The 18,448-nt window shown below is 34.7% G+C and overlaps 1 protein-coding gene across 7 annotated transcripts in view; it reads left to right on the forward strand.

Moving 5' to 3' along the window:
- Window positions 1-18,448, forward strand: part of LOC118199997 (uncharacterized) — a 56,216-nt gene that overhangs the window by 28,308 nt on the left and 9,460 nt on the right. For 5 of the 7 annotated variants that reach the window (XR_015038267.1, XR_015038269.1, XR_015038268.1 and 2 more), the window contains one exon: window positions 2,499-2,963. The exons of 1 other annotated variant lie outside the window; for it this stretch is intronic. Coding sequence is in view for 1 of the 6 variants with exons in the window: in XM_035371901.2 (XP_035227792.2) it covers window positions 15,121-16,004 (884 nt within the window). In the remaining 5 variants the exon portion in view is untranslated. Of the gene's footprint in view, window positions 1-2,498; window positions 2,964-14,936; window positions 16,005-18,448 lie in introns of those variants that run through there. One more of the 7 variants, XM_035371901.2, reaches the window with a different exon arrangement.

Here is an 18,448-nt window from a genome sequence, read left to right on the forward strand (position 1 = left end):
ATATTTTTTAAATTTTAATAAAGATATTTTGAGGTTTTATGTATTTTTGCCTTGTCGCGAAGTCAGAACTGAGTTAATTGAATGAGAAATATATCTCTAATGAAATTCTAAGTTTAAATGAAATACAGGAAAAAATACGTTTAATTTTTTAATATTCCGTACAAGGAAGTCATGTGGTGTAAACATCAGATTTTTTTACTTTAAAGATCATCAAAAAGAAAAAGGCTTCTTTTAGGAAATATGATGCTTCGTCTCAAAGACTTCACTATATTTTTGTCCTTTATATTTAAAGGGTCCAAAGCAGAGAAGTTAAAAGCTTCTTTTTAAATGTTTTGACGCCTTTTCCTTAAAACTATGATATCTTTGCTGTAATTTGTGGTGAGCTTTTGCTATATGCTTTTAGCTACATTTCCTGAATCTGTAAAAAAAAAAAAAAAAATAAAAAAATAAAAAAATAAAAACAATAAATAAATCAGTGTTTCATAATGTAGTTTTAATGCTTTTCCTCTTTAGATCTAATTTTCTTTTCTCATTCTGCACTTTGAAAGCTGATTTCGAACATAAGTTTGGAATTCTCAATATTAAGTTATTCTGCCTTAAGCTAACATGAAGTTTACTTCAGTTCTGTTATACTTTAAATATTAAAAGGAATATGCACTCAAAACGTAATAAACTTTATTTTCTTTTGTCAAAGATTATTTGGATAACTGTTGCTATTTTATAGCATCATTTTATTATCAAACTATTTTACTTAAATTATATAAAAATAACAGGTACACTGCGGGAAAAAAGGGGGGGGGCAAGTTCTATGTCTTCCGTTCTATTTCCGTTTCACCTATTGATGAAATTGAACTTGCCTTTTTCATGTCTGGAAAGCCAGCAGCCGAGCGGTAAAGTCGCTGAACACTGGTAGTTCGGTCCGAGGTTCAAATCCCGCGAACGGGCTGGCTGCATGAGTGTTTTCGTGGTTTTCCTCATGTGTAACGTGTATACGAGCCAATTCCCTTAGAAAGTCCTCCACGAAGGCATCCCTCCTCTTAGGCAGATAGCCCAACCTAACCTAACATGTCTGGAAAGCGCGACTTAGGATATGTATCAGATTTATATAAAGCATTGTTATAATATAGGTATTTTGACTCAAAATCGGACTTTTTCTGAAATGACATGCCAACTTTTTTTCCATATTTCGATTCTACGCTTCAAATTACGCCGAATTACCAAGTTTTGGAAAAATTGCACGAGTAGTTTTTAAAAAATTAGCTTTCAGAATTTCAACTCCTCATTGAGTTTAATCGAGTTTGGTATATATTTATTAATGTCTTTTTTTATTAATTTTATTTGATTCTTTCTTTCACTTTCGAAATTCAGGTTCATTCCAAATTAAATTCAGCAATTTTTTATGATTTATTTTTAAAATTTATATTTTAAATAAATTTCATAATTTTTTCAAAAAAATTTTCAATTACAATGTATAAAATTTTCACCCTCATCTTAAAGTAGACATATGTCTAAGCATACCTGCAAAAAAATACAGTTTTTACTCAAAACTTCCGAAGATATACGTGAATTTATATATTGGCGCGTTTTGAAATTTAGCATATGTGTTGAAAGCGATAAAACATCAAATGTGGTTTAGACACTTTGCTAAAATTATTTGAAAGTAGGAAGGATGTGAATTTTTTCCCGCTCATGCACTATGTAAAAAGATAGGAACGAGGTGATTTTTTTTTTTTTTTCTGCTCAGGCATAATGGAAGGGAAAGGAAAATTGGTTGCCATAATATTAAGAAGTTCGCCAAGTCAGTTATTCTTAGCGATAACTGAAAAAAATTGCGCCAAGATAAATTTTTGAATTTCTCCGTAAATTTAACACAAAATTTTACAAAATCTAATATCTAGGCGTAATTTGAGTTGTAGAATCGAAATATGGTATGTTATTCCAAAAAAGTCCGATTTTGTGCCAAAATACCTATGCTAGAACAATGCTATATATAAATGTAATATATATCCTAAGTCTCGCTTTGGAGATATGAAATGTACTACTTGAATTTCGTCAATCGGCCCAGTAGAACGGGAGATATAGATCTGCCCCCCTTTTTTTGTGCAGTGTACAAAGCCAAATTTTTTGACAAAGCACGTTTTTCAAAATTTTGCTTTTTATTAATATTAAAATATCCTTAAAATATAGACCTGTAGTGTATTTTGTAATCCTAAGAATGCTTTGCACAAAAGTTTCAAGTTTAGATTGGATATTCATAGTGGAAAAAGTCATTCTAAAGCAAAGATTTCAGTTTTAAGAAATCTTAATTTTTAAGTCTTAATTAATGAGTTCCAGCAGCCCAAGCATCTCTCTCTCTCTCTCTCTCTCTCTCCTTTTTTTTTTTTTTTTTTTTTTTTTTTTTTTTTTTTTTTTTAAATTTTGTATGGAATGATCGTCAAGATTTTCTTCAAAATTATCTAATAGCATTTTCTTGAAATTTTTCTCCCAAATTTTTCCAGGCAATACTACAATTTTGTGGCAACACTTTCAAGCGCCAGAAGAGTCCTGTTTGCGTCCCACTTACTGCATCGCGCACGACAGCGCGTTAACCATGATGCGGACAACATGCGCTATGGACCCAACTTCAGCACCGTGGTTTTACAGATGAGTCAAGATTCAGCCTGGATACTGACTCTCAGCGTGGTTTCCGCACGTCCTTGTGGTGTAACTGGAAACCTACTCGACGACTATTCGAGAGGTCTAGGGTTCGAGTCCCGGCGAGAAACTTGCGCATTTTTCCATCTACTGCCCCAAAATAACCTTATGACTCTACACTTTATTAGTCATACCTCTAACTGAAAATTAAGTACAAATTATCTAATATGTTACCTTGCATTCTTATATTTGTTCAACCAATTTGTATTTTATACCTATCTTTCTGTGGTGTTAAAAAAGAACGACGTAATTAAAAAGATATGCATTTTAAGCGATTTAGTTTTTTATTTATTATTTTGCTTTCCTTGGTTTAATTTTGGTGGGTTTAATTATTGTTCAGGTTTTAGTAAAAACTTTAAATTTTTTTAACATTAGAAAGTTTTGAAATAATTAATCCGATATTGAAAAATAACTCTTTTTAAAATTTCTTAGTTTTTAAAAAAGCTCAGTTCATCCAACATTCCAGCTCTTTCCCCCCACACATATCTAAAACTATTAGCTCTTTTATTTAATAATAACCAGTTAATTAATAGCCATTTGATATTCAGTTTAGAACTAAAAAAAAATTTCATATATTCTGCGACTGGAATTTATTCTACATCCCTGGAGATTTAGGTTTTGCATAAATGAAATAAATATGAGGTACAGACGTCCTTTTTTATAGCTATTAATTGAGAATAACCCGTAATATTACATAATTAAAAAAATTAAATTAAAAAATCATACTTTTTCATGAGATAAATAACAAGTCATTGAGACAATATCGAATGCTAATTTAAATTAAACTGATTTTTTCCTGCTATAGCGCAGTATTAGTTTTTTCTAGAAAGGTTTTATTCCAAAGCTATGAATCAATAAGTCATTCGCCTTATATGCGAAACTGAACTTTGCATGTTTTCAAACTTGTATCTAGCGGCCAAGCAGTAAAGTTGCTGAACGCTGAATATAATTACATACATTTTATGCTTAAGTGTTTGTCATATATACTAAATATGTCTTATTTCTTTGCTGTGTTTAATCTTTTCACGAGAATCCGAAATTCGTTATTTGGTTTTGCGGAATTCCTTTTCAACAGCCTGCTTTGGTACGTTTAATGCTGCTGTCACTGAATAGAAGATCACATCAACATCACATAGCAGTCAGCATGTTAAGTCAGTACTTAAGAAGATTTCAGGTTGAATTCCCATCGAAAATGCAGCTGAATAATTACTTTGAAAGAGACAAAGCTTGAAACTCCGAGTACAGCAGCTGGCTTTTTAGTGGCTTCTGCAGTTACAGTTACTTCTGTGACACTGTTATAGCAACTGCTAAAACGAATCCCACCAGCACGTATTGGGCGCCAGTGCTAGTTAAGTTCTGTTAAGTGCAGCCAGTGCCAGTTAAATTCTATTAAGTGCCGTCAGTGCTAGTTAAATTGTGTGTTTTTGTTCTTCTTTTTTTATTATGCCATATGTTTTAATGAAATGGACTTGAAATGTTCTTGGCCCACCAGCGGCCGAGCGGTAAAGACGCGGAACACTGGTAGTTCGGTCCGAGGTTCGAATCCCGCGAACGGGCTGGCTGCATGGGTGTTTTCGTATGTAGCCATGTGTAACGTATATATAAGCCAGTGTCCTTTAGAAAGTCCTCCACGAAGGCATCCCTCCTTTTAGGTAGATAGCCCTAGTGTGCTTTGCCATAATTAAATAATCCAAATTCAAATCCTTGAAATGTTCTTTGCTATTTGAAGAACTATAGATTTCAAAGCTTAAAAAACCATTGAGCAATGATAGGGTCATCTAATCGTAAATGATCTATAAAGGAAATTTTAATTTGAAGGAATTGCTAACTGATATCTCTCGAGTTCCTTATGTTGAAAGTGCACGCTTTCGTGATAATGAATGGTGATGTATTCGTAAATCATACCCCAAAAACGAGTTATTCAGTGGCAATGCATAAACCGTCGAAATAGTGTGTAATTTCGAAGCTGCATTTGAAGTAAAACTTGGATCTCAGAGCTTTCTCACGTAACCAAATTACATATTTCATTGGTTCATTCTCAAAGCAACGAATGGGTATCACAAATGTTGAAAGCCAAACGCATTTCCTACATTTAGCTCTGTTGGGAATTGAGATAAATATTTTCTCATGGATATGAATAAAATATTTATGCATCTCACGAGACATGGCGTGACATTTGTGGATAATGCGATTCGCATTAAGTGTTTATCGTAGGATTCTGCCGAGTGTATGTACTCCGCGTTTTTTATTCTCCTTTCATTCCCGTATATATAATTCTAAATGTAGGCCAGCAAAAGGATAAGTCTGGTCACATGTAGGGTTTTATTTATTCACGTATAAATCCGTATTTGAATTCATACTGCGAACGAATGAATAGATGTATATATTTAGAATATATATTAAGTTCTTCTTTACGTTTGACACTGGAATATTTCCAGGTTCATTTCCTTCTTTTATTTATATATATATTCTTCCAAATTTTGAGTTTCTGGTGCTAAAAATATCTCAAACTATATAAATGGAAAATCATTATGTATTTTTGAAATTACTTGAAAAACAAAATAATTTCTGTATTACTTGTGATAGTGAATGAAATAAAAGAAAAATTTGAAATTTTTTTTTTTTTTTTTTTTTTTTTATCTTTGGCAGCAGAAGGTTTAAAATTTTTAATGAAGAGTCGGAAACTAATTACAAAATTCACTTACTGTTAGAATTTGCACAAATGAAATTGAGAAACTTTTACCTGTAATTTACTGAAAACATTCAGAAGCAAATAGGTGTTACTTTCCATACTACCTCTTTTTAGCTTCCGCTATAATAATCTCCACGGCTGAGAATGTTAAGGAAATTTAAGTTATTCTCAGCTAAGCTTAAATACAGTACAAAGTCCAAAGTACGGATTCGTTGAGACTTCCACGATTCCGGATTTGGGATTTTTTCGAGATTTTAGATCATTCCGGATATTGGAAGTCCCGATCTCGGAATTTGCACTGTACTGCCAAACTCCTCAGCTGAAGATCTTGAGGTTGTAGAATTGCTACGGAAAAGCTAACTCGCAGCTGAAACGTAAGGAAGATTGTTCGTCACCGGTTATTGCCAATCAACTTGAGATCTCGTCTAGGGGTGAATGGGCTTACGAATTTACATTCATGTCCATAAGTTAAGGATAATTCGGAGTCACGCGGAAATCGAACTCTAAAATAAATATATCACCTGTAAAATCACTACACAAATCTTCAAGAATCATATGCAAATTTCAGGAAGTAACCAGATGACACCGATGGCAATGGCACGTCAAAATGACGAGAGTGTAAGAGACTGATATATAAGGAATACAGGCAAAAGAAGTAAAATTGTTCGCAGGTGCTTTATAAGCATTTCAGTGCAATAACCGAATAGTTATGACACAAAAGACGCATTTGGATGATTTTTTACGTGGTAGAATTATCGGCCGTCTGGAATGTGGGCGTACCCAACTGGAAGTATCAGACGAACTTGGAATTGCCCAGATTCTCCAGATTCCCCAGATCTCCAGATTTTGGCAACGAGTCCAAGATTATGGTAATGTGAGTAGACGTTACAGCACAGGTCTCCCCAGAGTTACAACGCCGAATGAGGACTGGTATTTGGCAGTTACTGCCAAAAGAAACAGGCGGAGCACAGCCTCAGACCTGTCTCGTCAGCTCTCTTCAGCCACTGGTACGACAATTTCAAGGCAGACCGTGTACAGAGGCTTAGGGAAGATTGGTCTATATGCTCGTAGATCTGTCAGACGCGTTCCACTTACTGCAACTCACTGTCGCCTGCGGTTAGCCTGGAGTAGAGAGCATGCATTGTGGATACCGCAACAGTGGGCTTGTGATGTTTTCCGACGAGTCCAAGTTTAGCTTGCAGTCTGATTCTCGCCGGACTTTCAAATGGAGAGCTCCAGGTACCCGTTACCACCAAGAAAACATCACTGAACGACACCGTTACGGTGGTGTAGGAGTGCTCGTTTGAGGTGGAATTATTCTGGGTTCCAGAACTGACCTGCATGTTCAAATTGGAACCCTGACAAGCCAAATCTATCGGGACGTCATTCTGGAACAACATGTACGTTTGTTTCGGGGCGCCATGGGCGCACAATTTGTGTTTATGGATGACAACGCCCGTCCTCACCGTGCAAACATCGTAAACGGATGCCTTCAATTGAAGGATATCACCCGTATGGACTGGCCAGCATTCTCACCGGACATGAATCCAGTAGAGCACGTGTGGGATATGCTTGGCCGACGAGTTGCAGCCCGTCAACCTCCTCCTACATGTCTACCGGAACTTCGGAGAGCATTGCTTTCTGAGTGGTGTAATATCCCCCAAGATCAGATCGATAATTTGATACTCAACATGCCTAGGCGTTGAACGGACTGTATTGCATCGTCTGGGAGACATACAATGTATTAATAATCATACCAACCATGTAATATTGGTTTTTTGTAAATAGGTTTTTTTTTTTTTTTTTTTTTTTTTAATTTGCTCCAGGGAGAAAAAATCGTTAATTTTTTTAATAATATCAAACATATAGCATCTTTTTTTGCTCTTTACCTTTCGTTTAATAAATAACCTTTACAAATAAGTCAAATTTGTTTTCTTCTAACTCTTCCTTTGCCTGATTTTGCATTATCCTTAATTTATGGACATGAGTGTAGTTTCCTTATGTAAAATTTTTAGGTGTCGTCTTGTGTCGATCCGTCATTGTTTTCTGTGCATTGTAAATGAAGTTAGTCTTTTTTCAAATTTTGTATCGTAAGTAACGCAGCCTTTATTCCTGCATTAGTTTTAGTTTGATCTTCTACTGTAGAATTAATCAAATTCAGTTAATTGACATTTAATTGTTTTGTGAATCTAATTTCTAATGTAAGTGTTTATCCACTCTGGCACGTCAAGTAGCTCATACTTATCGTTAGTTCAAATTCTACCACGTCAAAGATCACAGCGTTTGAAGCTGGTATTACAAGGCTTCAGTAACATGTGAGTTTGGAAAAACATTACCTTTTGACTAACTGAGCAGCCATTTGTGCATTACCTCTTTGACTTCACTGCGTCCGCATTGCCATCTTGTAAACGAATCGTCATTTGAGGTGGCGACTCATAAATCTGTTGAAGCAATAAACAATCAATACATCATCCAGTATTGCAACTTCATTCTTCGATGAATTTCTAATGAGCTTTCACTTTTTGAGTCTCAAAGTCGAATAAAAGCTATTTCTAGTTTTCATATATGTTTCGAGGTAGGCAGCCATTTTGGCTATTGCTGCTGACCCTGCGCTTATACCTACAATACAATACTTTACCTATAATTCAGGTCTCTATATTAATGTTTTCTATAGTCTTCCTTTTATATACACATGTCATATTGTAGAGACATTGGGTTGCTTTAAAGCAGGAGACTTGAAAAATGAGCAATGCCCTAGCCGGGATGTGAACCACGGACCTCTCGAATGCGCGCCGAGGGTATAGACTACCACACCACGAAGGCATGCTAAGAAGGCGGAAGAAATAACTTATAATATAACTAAAAAGAAAAGTGATTAAAGTTTTGAGATGTCATTGAGATATACTTGCTGACGTTTTTCTTTACCTTTCGTTGAGAGATGAGAATTAAAGAAAGTTAAACTTTGTCAATGGCTTAAATGACTAGCTAAAAAGATTTAGCCGAAGCTAACACAGTTCTAAGCTAATTGGCCGGTAATATTAAATTAGCCAGCGAAGCTATCAAAAGGCACGTAATACGGTCGAGCGTAATAACGGCTTAAAAAGACGTAGCCCGCAGGCAAATGCGTTCTATTCAATAATCCTCATTCTGGTAGACAGTTGTAAGCTGAAGCTAGCAGAGGCATAAATTTAAAATAACTATTATAAACTTAAAATATACATTACAACTTGTTTAGGTTTTTGATTGAAAGGCCTTTTTGTTTCCCCACGCAATTAACTTAAGGACCAAAATATTGAGATCATTCGAATCTTTGGATTCTAACCTAAGAAATCGTAAAACATTTTTTCTAAAAACCTTGGAATAAATACTTTTACTGATGCCCAGTATATAATAATTTACTAAAAGAAATTGATTACAGTTTCAGAAGCGTTTGAATAATAAATATCTCTCATTACTGCCTTGACGGATAGAGTATTTCAGAGTGGCATCCAACATAATCTGCCAGAAAATGTTATCAATCTACACACTGAGCACCATTGAAAATTCTCGAAACTGTCTCCCGAATCGTCCGGATAATTTTGGACGTATAATGAAGTTCATGCGCATCGTTGAAAATTTACAAAACTAACTCTCGAATCATCCCGATAATTTTGGTCATAGGTTACGACATTCATGCGCATTAATGAAAATTCCCGAAAGTAACTCTCGAATCATCCCGATAATTTTGGACATAGCTAACGAAATTCATGCTCATCATTGAAAATTCTCGAAACCACTTCTTGAATCGTCAATATAATTTTGGACATAAATAATCTATTGCTATAACTACTGTAAGTAGCTCAGTTCTAGTAGTCCGGGCTATATAAACGCTTCGTCGAGCAGATATTCCATCTGCCTACTAGCCGAACTCTTCAACCTAGCTGTTTAATTCTGAGCTGGGTTTTAAATACATGGCAAATCAAAAACAATGTTACAGAAAAAAAAAAAAAAAGAAAAAAAAAAAAAAAACTACCTGTCATAACTATAATGAATTTAATTCCAAATTCAGATATAACATGGACGTGTAACTCTTCATATTTCTATAGACATGCACAGATGTTTGATGTGGAGGCCTTTTGTAACCTGGTAGACCTCTGCACAATGGTTTAGTTCATGTAAACATGGCTAAAATATATGGACTGGCTTGTATTGAGCTGCCATCTACTATAAATAAAGAAGATACAGAGTAACCTATAAATCCTTTATCATTCAATTTTTCTGTGCGTACAGAAGAAAATTTTTAGGTGTGTCCAGACCGGACACACTGTGCCGCAAAGGGTTAAGCATATTATCGTGAATGGTTGCGAAATCTGTGAAGCAATTGCATGCCTGACTTGCTTAGGGATAGGAAGTTAATTTTGAAGGAGTTCTGCAGAAAATAAAAACGACTAAGTAAAGAGGCTGAAGGTTCACTCCACCAAAAATAAAATCTTTGTAAAATTCTTCCACAGATTAAAAGAGCTCTATATGGATTGCAAGGCGAAGCTGGTTTCTTCAGCAGTTATTCACGTTATTCAAGGACTGATCCTACAACGAATAAAAAATCTTCCAGGTCGATCACAACTGTTGTGAACAATGGAATCACACAGGAATGTAAAAAGACATTGCCTGATGTAAAATTAACTTGAAAGAAAAAATATTAGGGAGAATAATTCAATAAAAGTATTAGCATTGAGTTTTAGATTAACATCAGTGCATTCCGAGGATCATTACCTGTTCAAAATGTAAGTAACATAACAGGAGTAGTCATTTCCAGAAATGGAATCATTTGTAATTTTACGTGTTTGTTGCTCTAAAGATAAGCCAGCAATGGACAGTTTGAAATCTGTCAGATTTTTATCCGTCAGATAATATCAGAAATTAAATTAGCGATTAATAAAGAAACGTGACACGTATCATGGAATTTGAAATAGATATCATGCAGTACTGCATGATATCTATTTCAAATTCCATTTTTATTAAAAATATTAAACTATATTTTTTCAAAAATCAGTCGTATTTCAAGTGGCAAAGGATCTCAAGTAGCTCATGAGCCGCAGTTGAGGTGTGAAGAGCCGCATACGGCGCTCGTTCCGCAGTTTGACCATGTCTGGTATATAGCAACTCACGTAAAACTTAGCTAAAACAACTTTTGGAGGCTAATTTTATAGAACAGAAAAGGCACGTACTTAGTGCTTTACAATAACACAGACAACTTGCGATGGAAACTAAGAATTTGTAACACAAATCAATTCAAGTCTAAAAAGAATAGTGCTAGATTATTACTTTTAAGTTAAGGCTTAACTAGGTTGACTCGACAACTTAACAGACGTAATAATTATTCAAATGACCAAAAAGCGTATCAGCTTAACAGCAAGATCAGAAACGAAACTTGCGCTGGCTAGTTCGGGCGCCACTTTAGAGACTGTAGGTTATTTCGAAGCAGGAAAGACTTGAAAAAAGAGCAATGCCCTCGCCGAGACTCGAAACGCGGAACTCTCGAATACGCGCCGAGTGTGCTGGCCATTACACCACGAAGGCAAAGAAGGCGGGAGGAATACTTTATAAGCTGAACGATTTCAAAGCGAGCAATGGTAACACTGAATGAAAAAAAAAAAACATTTTTATCTCCAGCACGCGAAACTGTGTATTGGAAATTCTAAAGATATGCTCTTTTTAAATCATATTTGATACTGCTGTTGAAATGAATTTTATGGTTTAAGTGTGGATAACATGATATTTAATAAATAAAGGTAACACACAAAACTTAAAAAAAAAAAAAAAAAAAAAAAAAAAAAGCCCCTTTGGGTGTAATGTAAAATCTAAAAACTTTCAGATTTTTTTTTTTTTAATTTTTAAAAAGTTTTTTTGTTTTTGTTGTTTTTTTTGGGGGGGGGGTACTGGTGTTTGTCAAAATTTGTTTCCAGTTATCTTCCTTTTTATAGTGCTTTGATAATCGCCATTTTTTTTTTTTTTAATGCCATTTCCAATTTAAGAAAGATCAACCTTCAAAATCTCAGACACGTCAAATCGTGTACAACGTTATAGAGTTTTGCGCTTCTGAAGCTTCGGCGAATTCTTTCGCAGTTCCTCTCTCTTAAGTTTTGAAGAGAATATTGTCAAGCGACTGAAGTATCGGAGTATACAATTAAAAACATTATATACGAAGTATCAACAAAGGGTGAAAATAAACTTTTAAGTACAGCTGGGAAGCTGGAAACTAAAATACCCTCTGATTGAAATTGCGTAATTGATAGTTTTGATAAATGTTTTATACGGCAGACAATGCAAGACTTCCATATCGAAGAAAAGAAAGTGCCATCCGCACGGAAATTACTGCCTCAGTTAAAGGAAAAAAAAAAAAAAATAGATTCCCCGTGCAAAAAGATACTTTGTATAAAGTTTTGCCCTCAATGAATTTTCGCTGGAAGGGAAGCAGTAACAAAAGAAAAATTCTTGCCGAAAGACCTGGTATTGTATTTTGGAGGAAAAATTATTTGCGAGAAATGAGGAAACTCAGGGAAAGTGAGCGCTACATGGTTTACATCGACGAAACATGGATCTGAAATGATCCGAAGCCTCAGAGACTACGATCCAAGCATCGAAAACGTAGTTAAACGACCGTGGTCAATTCATCACAACTCTTCTTTGTGATTGTATGACTGGTTGAACTTCCTGTACCGCCATTAGAAGCTTAACAGGGCTTAGTCGAGCTATTTAATTAAAGAAAGATTGAGATCTAAAACAAGGCCTAAATCAGGCCCATTAAGCAGTAGAACTACCACCTTACTACCTGAAATAACTTAGAATAAACAACTAAAATATGAATTTAAATTCTAGGAGCTGGTGAGATTTACCAGCTATACCAACAAAAGCACATTATTACATACTTTGTAAAATATAACACATATTACTTTCAGGCATAAAAATATGTTACTTACATATACAAAGAAATAAAATGACAGAATATTATAAACATTCCAGTTTTCCTTTAAACAGACAGGGGAATTTTAAAAACAATCAATATATAAATTCATTTCATTTACAGATACAGATACATATTTTATGAAATTCGACAATTTCAATTTAGTCACTGTATTTTTACATAGATCCTTTAGGGTCTTAAATTTAGCAATATTTGGAATAAATTTTAGAACAATATTTTTCATAGAAGAGCATCTAAACAACAGGTGTTCAATATCGACATTGCTCATGCCACATGGACAGGCACAATTTTTAATCGAAAACCTATTATAATAAAAGGGAAAGTGTCCATGATTAGTTAAAGCTTAGTTTAGATATTTGTCTTTTAGGTATCTTTTTTCACTTACAATTGAGATTAAATTATAAGTGAATCTTCCTTTAGAACCTGGGTCGTTCCATTTTGCTTGCCATAGAGTCAAACTTTTCCTTTTCAACAAGGCTAAAGAACTTAATGCAATCGATAACCATGTGCAAACGATAACGATGTGCTATTAATGTGCCAAACCTAAAATTCGACCCATCATGTTTAAGCCCGACATCAAAGTTAGGGATTTTAAGAAAGGAGGCTAAATGTGAATTTGCGCGTAAGGTTAATGGGGACTTCCTCAAGATCTTCCCCAGCACTGAAGATGGTCACAGAACTATCATCCAATATTTAGATCTAAAGAAAATTGACCACTATGTGGTATTAGCCAAAATTGACAAACCTATCAAAGTTGTTTCCCGCCGCTTACCCATTCATTGCCCAATAAAATATATTTATGAAGAGTTAACCATGTTAGGATATAAAGTGCGTCGTGTAGCACGTATGCACAGAATCAAAACAGGGGTCTCCATGATCTTATCCAAGTTCAGGTGGATAACACTAATGGGGTTCATAGAAAAGTTTTACACTTTTATGTCACTGTGAAAATTTTTACACTTTTATGCCAGTGTGAGAACATATGCTGTTAATGGATGTGTTGTGCAGTGTCACAACTGGCAAAGCTTCCGTCACTCGTCTGACAGATACAAAATTGAAATCCAGGTGTGTGAAATGTGCAGGACCATTTAAAACTCGAAATTGCTCTGCTAAAAGATTAGATACCGTACGCTGTTGTAACTGCAATCAAATAGGACACACCGCGAATTTTCGTGGGTATCCTAAATTTCCTGGAGGCTCACCAGCGGCTGAGCGGTAAAGTCGCTGAACACTAGTAATTCGGTCCGAGGTTCGAATCCCGCGAACGGGCTGACTGCATGGGTATTTTCGTGGTTTTTCCCATGCGTAACGTGTATACGAGCCAGTTCCCTTAGAAAGTCCTCCACGAAGGCATCCCTTCCCTTAGGTAGATAGCCCTCGAGGCTTTGCCGTAATTAGAAAAAATAACCTAACCTAAATTTCCCGTATTGAATGCGTATAAAAAAAACCTGTTAATAACATGAAAACTAATGATAATTTAAACCCTGTAACAAAAAATGTTTCTGATGTTAAAAATCCTTCTCAGCTAAATAACATCGATGTTGAAAGCAAAGACATTCTTAGTAAAGTTAAAGGAAAAATACGAGGAATTCGATCTACCACCAATGCTATGGACAAATTATTTATTGTCTTTTCAATATTTGAGGATATCTTTGGTGCTGTGCACAGTAATTAATAGACTCTACTGACCATGTTTACATATACTTATCTTTTTGTTCGTAATATTATATACTTATTATTCCCACCTACAATTCCACAGTTAACTGTATCCTGTAATTTCGATATATGTTGATATCCTTGGTACCTTGCATATATTCTAATACACTCTTTCTACTTTTCTCTGTGTAAACCTCATATGTGTTTTTTAATGTAGTAATAAGTCATTTATATATTTTAGTACAAATTCGTGATTTTTAATCAATTTTGGTAACCATTTATGCATCAATTGATTATGTAGTTCCTAAAATATAATATTTGTTACTGCTGTAATTCTTCATGGATTCAGAGCATTAATAGTTATCACGTTTTTTCTTATAGTTACACACCTCACTTGTTCAACAGTCCGACGGCTTCGAGCTTTTCCCTATTCGACCTCCCCTTAGAGTAATGCTTTACATTCCTAGCTTGAGTTATTACTATAAACGTGTAAATTATTAAAAAAAATAATGTATATTTTTAGGTTATTGTCTTTTATTATTTGAAATTTTCAATCTTTCTACAAGGGGTAGAGCTTCTGACCAAGTGGTCGCTAACACCGTTCAACTAGAGAATAGATTGTGTCCAGATTCGTGCTTGCAATACAGACTGCCTCAGAACTTATTTAGTTAGTAAGCATCTATTGTAAAGAATGTGAAAGACGTCTTTGTTAAGTTATCCCGAGGTAAAAATTAAGCACCTGCCTAGATTACAAACGGAAATTCTTCTGCCTCCCAGCTCATTGCTGCCCGATCTATTATCTGAGCGCTTGGGGGTCTCCTTGCTATGGATTTTTTGTTTACTTCTTTTTACCTTCCTTCCTGTGAAGCATAGAATTTGTAGAGACAAGTGTCCTTGCAATATATTTGTCCTTGAGTCGAACATACCTTGCTATTCGCGATTCGGGACAAGTCGCACTTATATGTGAAATTCATAGTATACAGTTCCAGTTAGAGATTTAAGTGTTCAAGTAAAGTTTCTTCTTCGAGTTTCTTAAATCAATTAGAAGATTTAAATAAAAGGACGAATTTTAAATTGCATATTACTGTGTGAAGCAAAAGTAGACATTTCAGACATGACATTGTGGTTAACTGAGGGTAGTGCGGTGGAATACTTGGATTTGTGCTGTCAGGAATTTCAAGAAAAACGAAATACAACGCTAATTTATGCACTGGATTTATGTGTAGCCCCTCGACGATATTCCTATTTAGATATGAAGCGCGAGGAATTGGTTATACATTGGAGAGAAAGCCATGGAAATGAATATTTTCCTTCCCTTAATTTGACTGATTATCAAACTTTTCCTGATAGAAAACTGATTGAAATGTTTAAAATAAGGAGGGAAGGAGTCCATTTAATAGATGCTGGAAAATACTCCTTTTTTCTCGATTTCAGTAAATCGATATTAGAAAAACTGGAAACGAAATGGGAACTAAAAACAGCTAAGCATTTTTTGAAACATCTCAAGGCATATTATGACTACACGCAAAAATCTCTTTTTCCTGCTTTCGACTATTGGGATCCCGGGAACGTAACATTTGAGAAACCTCCTATAGTTTATGATACTACATCTCTGGAATGCTACTTCATGCGTTCAGTGAAGGAGGAGGCAGGTCCGAAGTTTATGAAGATTCTGTTGGAAAACCATTGTGCAGATTCCAGTCTCGTTGCGGAAGTTTTTCATACATCGTGCGTGCGTGATTTCTATAGAATGTGTCCTTTATTTATGTATAAAGCTGCACTAATGGAATATATTTTATACCACTGGAAGAAAGAAAAGTATCCTATTACCCACCTTTTTGATGGCCTTCGGGAAGAGTACCCATATAAAGTACTAATTCGAACTAGTCCAAAACACTTGCTTGTACTCTTGAAATACGGCTTCAAATTTATATTCAAGGCGGAATGGAAGTCTCTCATGTTTTTACAGTTTTATCCATCAGATGTCAGGCAGACATGGTAAGTATTTTTATTTATTTATTTTTTATTTGCTTATTTGTATTTTTCTTCGTGATGAAACGATTTGTTTCAAAATTCGATTTAGAATTTTTTTAAAAGTTTAATCCTTAAACCTTTTTTCCCACGATTTTCTACACCTCTGTAACTAAACAATGAAGAATCTGCCTGCATGTATGTATGTATATGCACCTTGCACTGTGAAGAAACGATGGTATCTAGAGTCATAAAATTTTGAATAACGTAATCCTCTACCCAAACATGTGCACTTGAAAGCCCGAATTTTGATTTTCTTTTGTTATTTATTTCATATTTTGTAAAACTTTAGCAAATTTTTGATTAACAAACTCAACGATTTAAAAGTGAGCAGTAGCAACACTGTTCGAAATGAAACATTTTTACTCCCGCGCCATTAGGTTTTTGCCATTCAGAAAAGCGTAAGCTATTTATCTTTTAGTTTTGATTAACAAACTCGGCTCTGTGAAACCACTGTGTTGCCGCCGCCGGGAATAAAATATTTTTATCTTCCACGTGCCAGCGTGTTGCCATTCTGTTAAGCCTAAGATAATTGCAAACTTAATTTGGAAGATTATTCAACAATGAGATACGTTCCGCAACAGAAGAAAAGGAAGAATGACCCTGCTTGTTTGCATTAGCTGTACATAAATCACGTGATCTCTGAGGTCTGCATTGTTTGTTTACAAAAGGTATACATAAGTCACGTGATCTATGAGATCACCGGAATGTATCTCTAACTAAGTGGTTTAATAGCAATAAACACAATTCTTAATAGCATTTTTTTCTTGCTTTTTAATGGGATTAATTGATATAAAAATTTATTAAAATCAAGAGATTTCCAACTAAAAACATTCAATATTTTTTATGAAACTGGAAACTGCTCTAGATGGACTCATTAAAAACCGTTACATGCTTTTCTTCCTTATAATGAACATTTTAGGCGGTTGGCCGTGCGAGCCTTTAAGAAATAACATAGCTTTTAAAAAAGTCTTCAAAGAAATTATATAGCAAATATGAAAACATGTATGGCAAACTCTAATACCTTATCGGGAATTCTAAACGTATGCTGTTTTTAGATATTTTCTGATTTCGCTGTTGAACTGAATTTTATGTGGTACAAGTGCCAAGAACCTGATATTTAATAAATAATGATAACACATAGAAAAATTAATAATTAAAAAACAAAAAAAAAATCTTTTATAAGTCATCTTACAAAGAAAACTGAATAATGACACGATGAATTGAGAAAAGACTGAAGCAGTATAAATATGTGTGTTAACACTTAATACTGCATCGTCAATTCTAAACTAATGTTGCTATGCAGCATTTAAAAATTTTGTATTTTGTTGTTGACCTCTATGTAGCATATGTGCGAAGAAGACGATGCTTAATATTATTAAGAAAATCATGTTCTTCGCACTTAAATCATAACATTCAGTTCAAGAGCAATATCGCAAAATAATTTTAAAACGAGACTTTCTTTCCCTGGAGATAAAAATGCTATTTTTCTCTATAACGTTGCTATTGCTCGCTTTTAAATCCTCGACTTTGTTAACCAAAAATTCGTTAAATTTTTACAAAATATGAAATTGATAATAAAACAAATTCTAAATATGGGCTTCCAGATGCCCATATTCGGTGGAGGATTACGTTTTTCAAAATTTGATGGCTCTAGGTACCGTTGTTTTATCACACTGCGAGAAACATACATCCATTTATGCAGATTCTTCATTATTTTATTTCTTTAAATATAATACAGGGTGATAATATTTGGTGGCATCTATTTTAAAAGTGAAATAGTGCTTGTAATGAATCAAGGCAAAGTGCCAAACCGAAATTAATAGTCTCTGGGCATACTGCCTCTTTGGAAGGTAAGATCCGATTGGTAGACTGAGGATAGTGAGAGAGTGTAAAAAAAAATCAATCTGTTAAGTTCTTCATAACTATTATGAATAATTACTAGCTGGGCCTACGAAATTGTACTAAATGAGGTCATTTTAGGGGCCTGCCGAGCAAGCAACTATTATTAAATGGTGAAGAATTTGTGTGTAATTATGTATGTATGTTCTGTGCAATGTTAAAAAACGGTAGCGCAGAGATACCGAATTGTCCACACACATTATCATCCGGACCAATATGTAGGCACGTTCATAATTGTAGGGTAATTATGTTAATAATAGGCGTCACCGTTCCCTTCAATTTATCATTATAGTAGCTCACTCTTTCTCTGCTTGTTTAGGATACGTTTTTCGTATCTGATCCGATCCGATCAAGAAGGAGAAAAGCTTCTAACTTCTTTGGATGCCGCTCAAGTGAAGTAAAAATTCACTTGACCATCCATGTGCACAGTAAGGTTTCATTACGATTCTCCTGGTAACCTGTTTCTATAATTTTTTCCTGAATTTTTACCTGACACCTTGTAGAGACAT

This window comes from Stegodyphus dumicola, chromosome 12, assembly GCF_044657685.1.
Source record: "Stegodyphus dumicola isolate Sdum_Otavi_A_Nest chromosome 12, ASM4465768v1".
Classification (NCBI taxonomy): Eukaryota; Metazoa; Arthropoda; class Arachnida; order Araneae; family Eresidae; genus Stegodyphus; species Stegodyphus dumicola.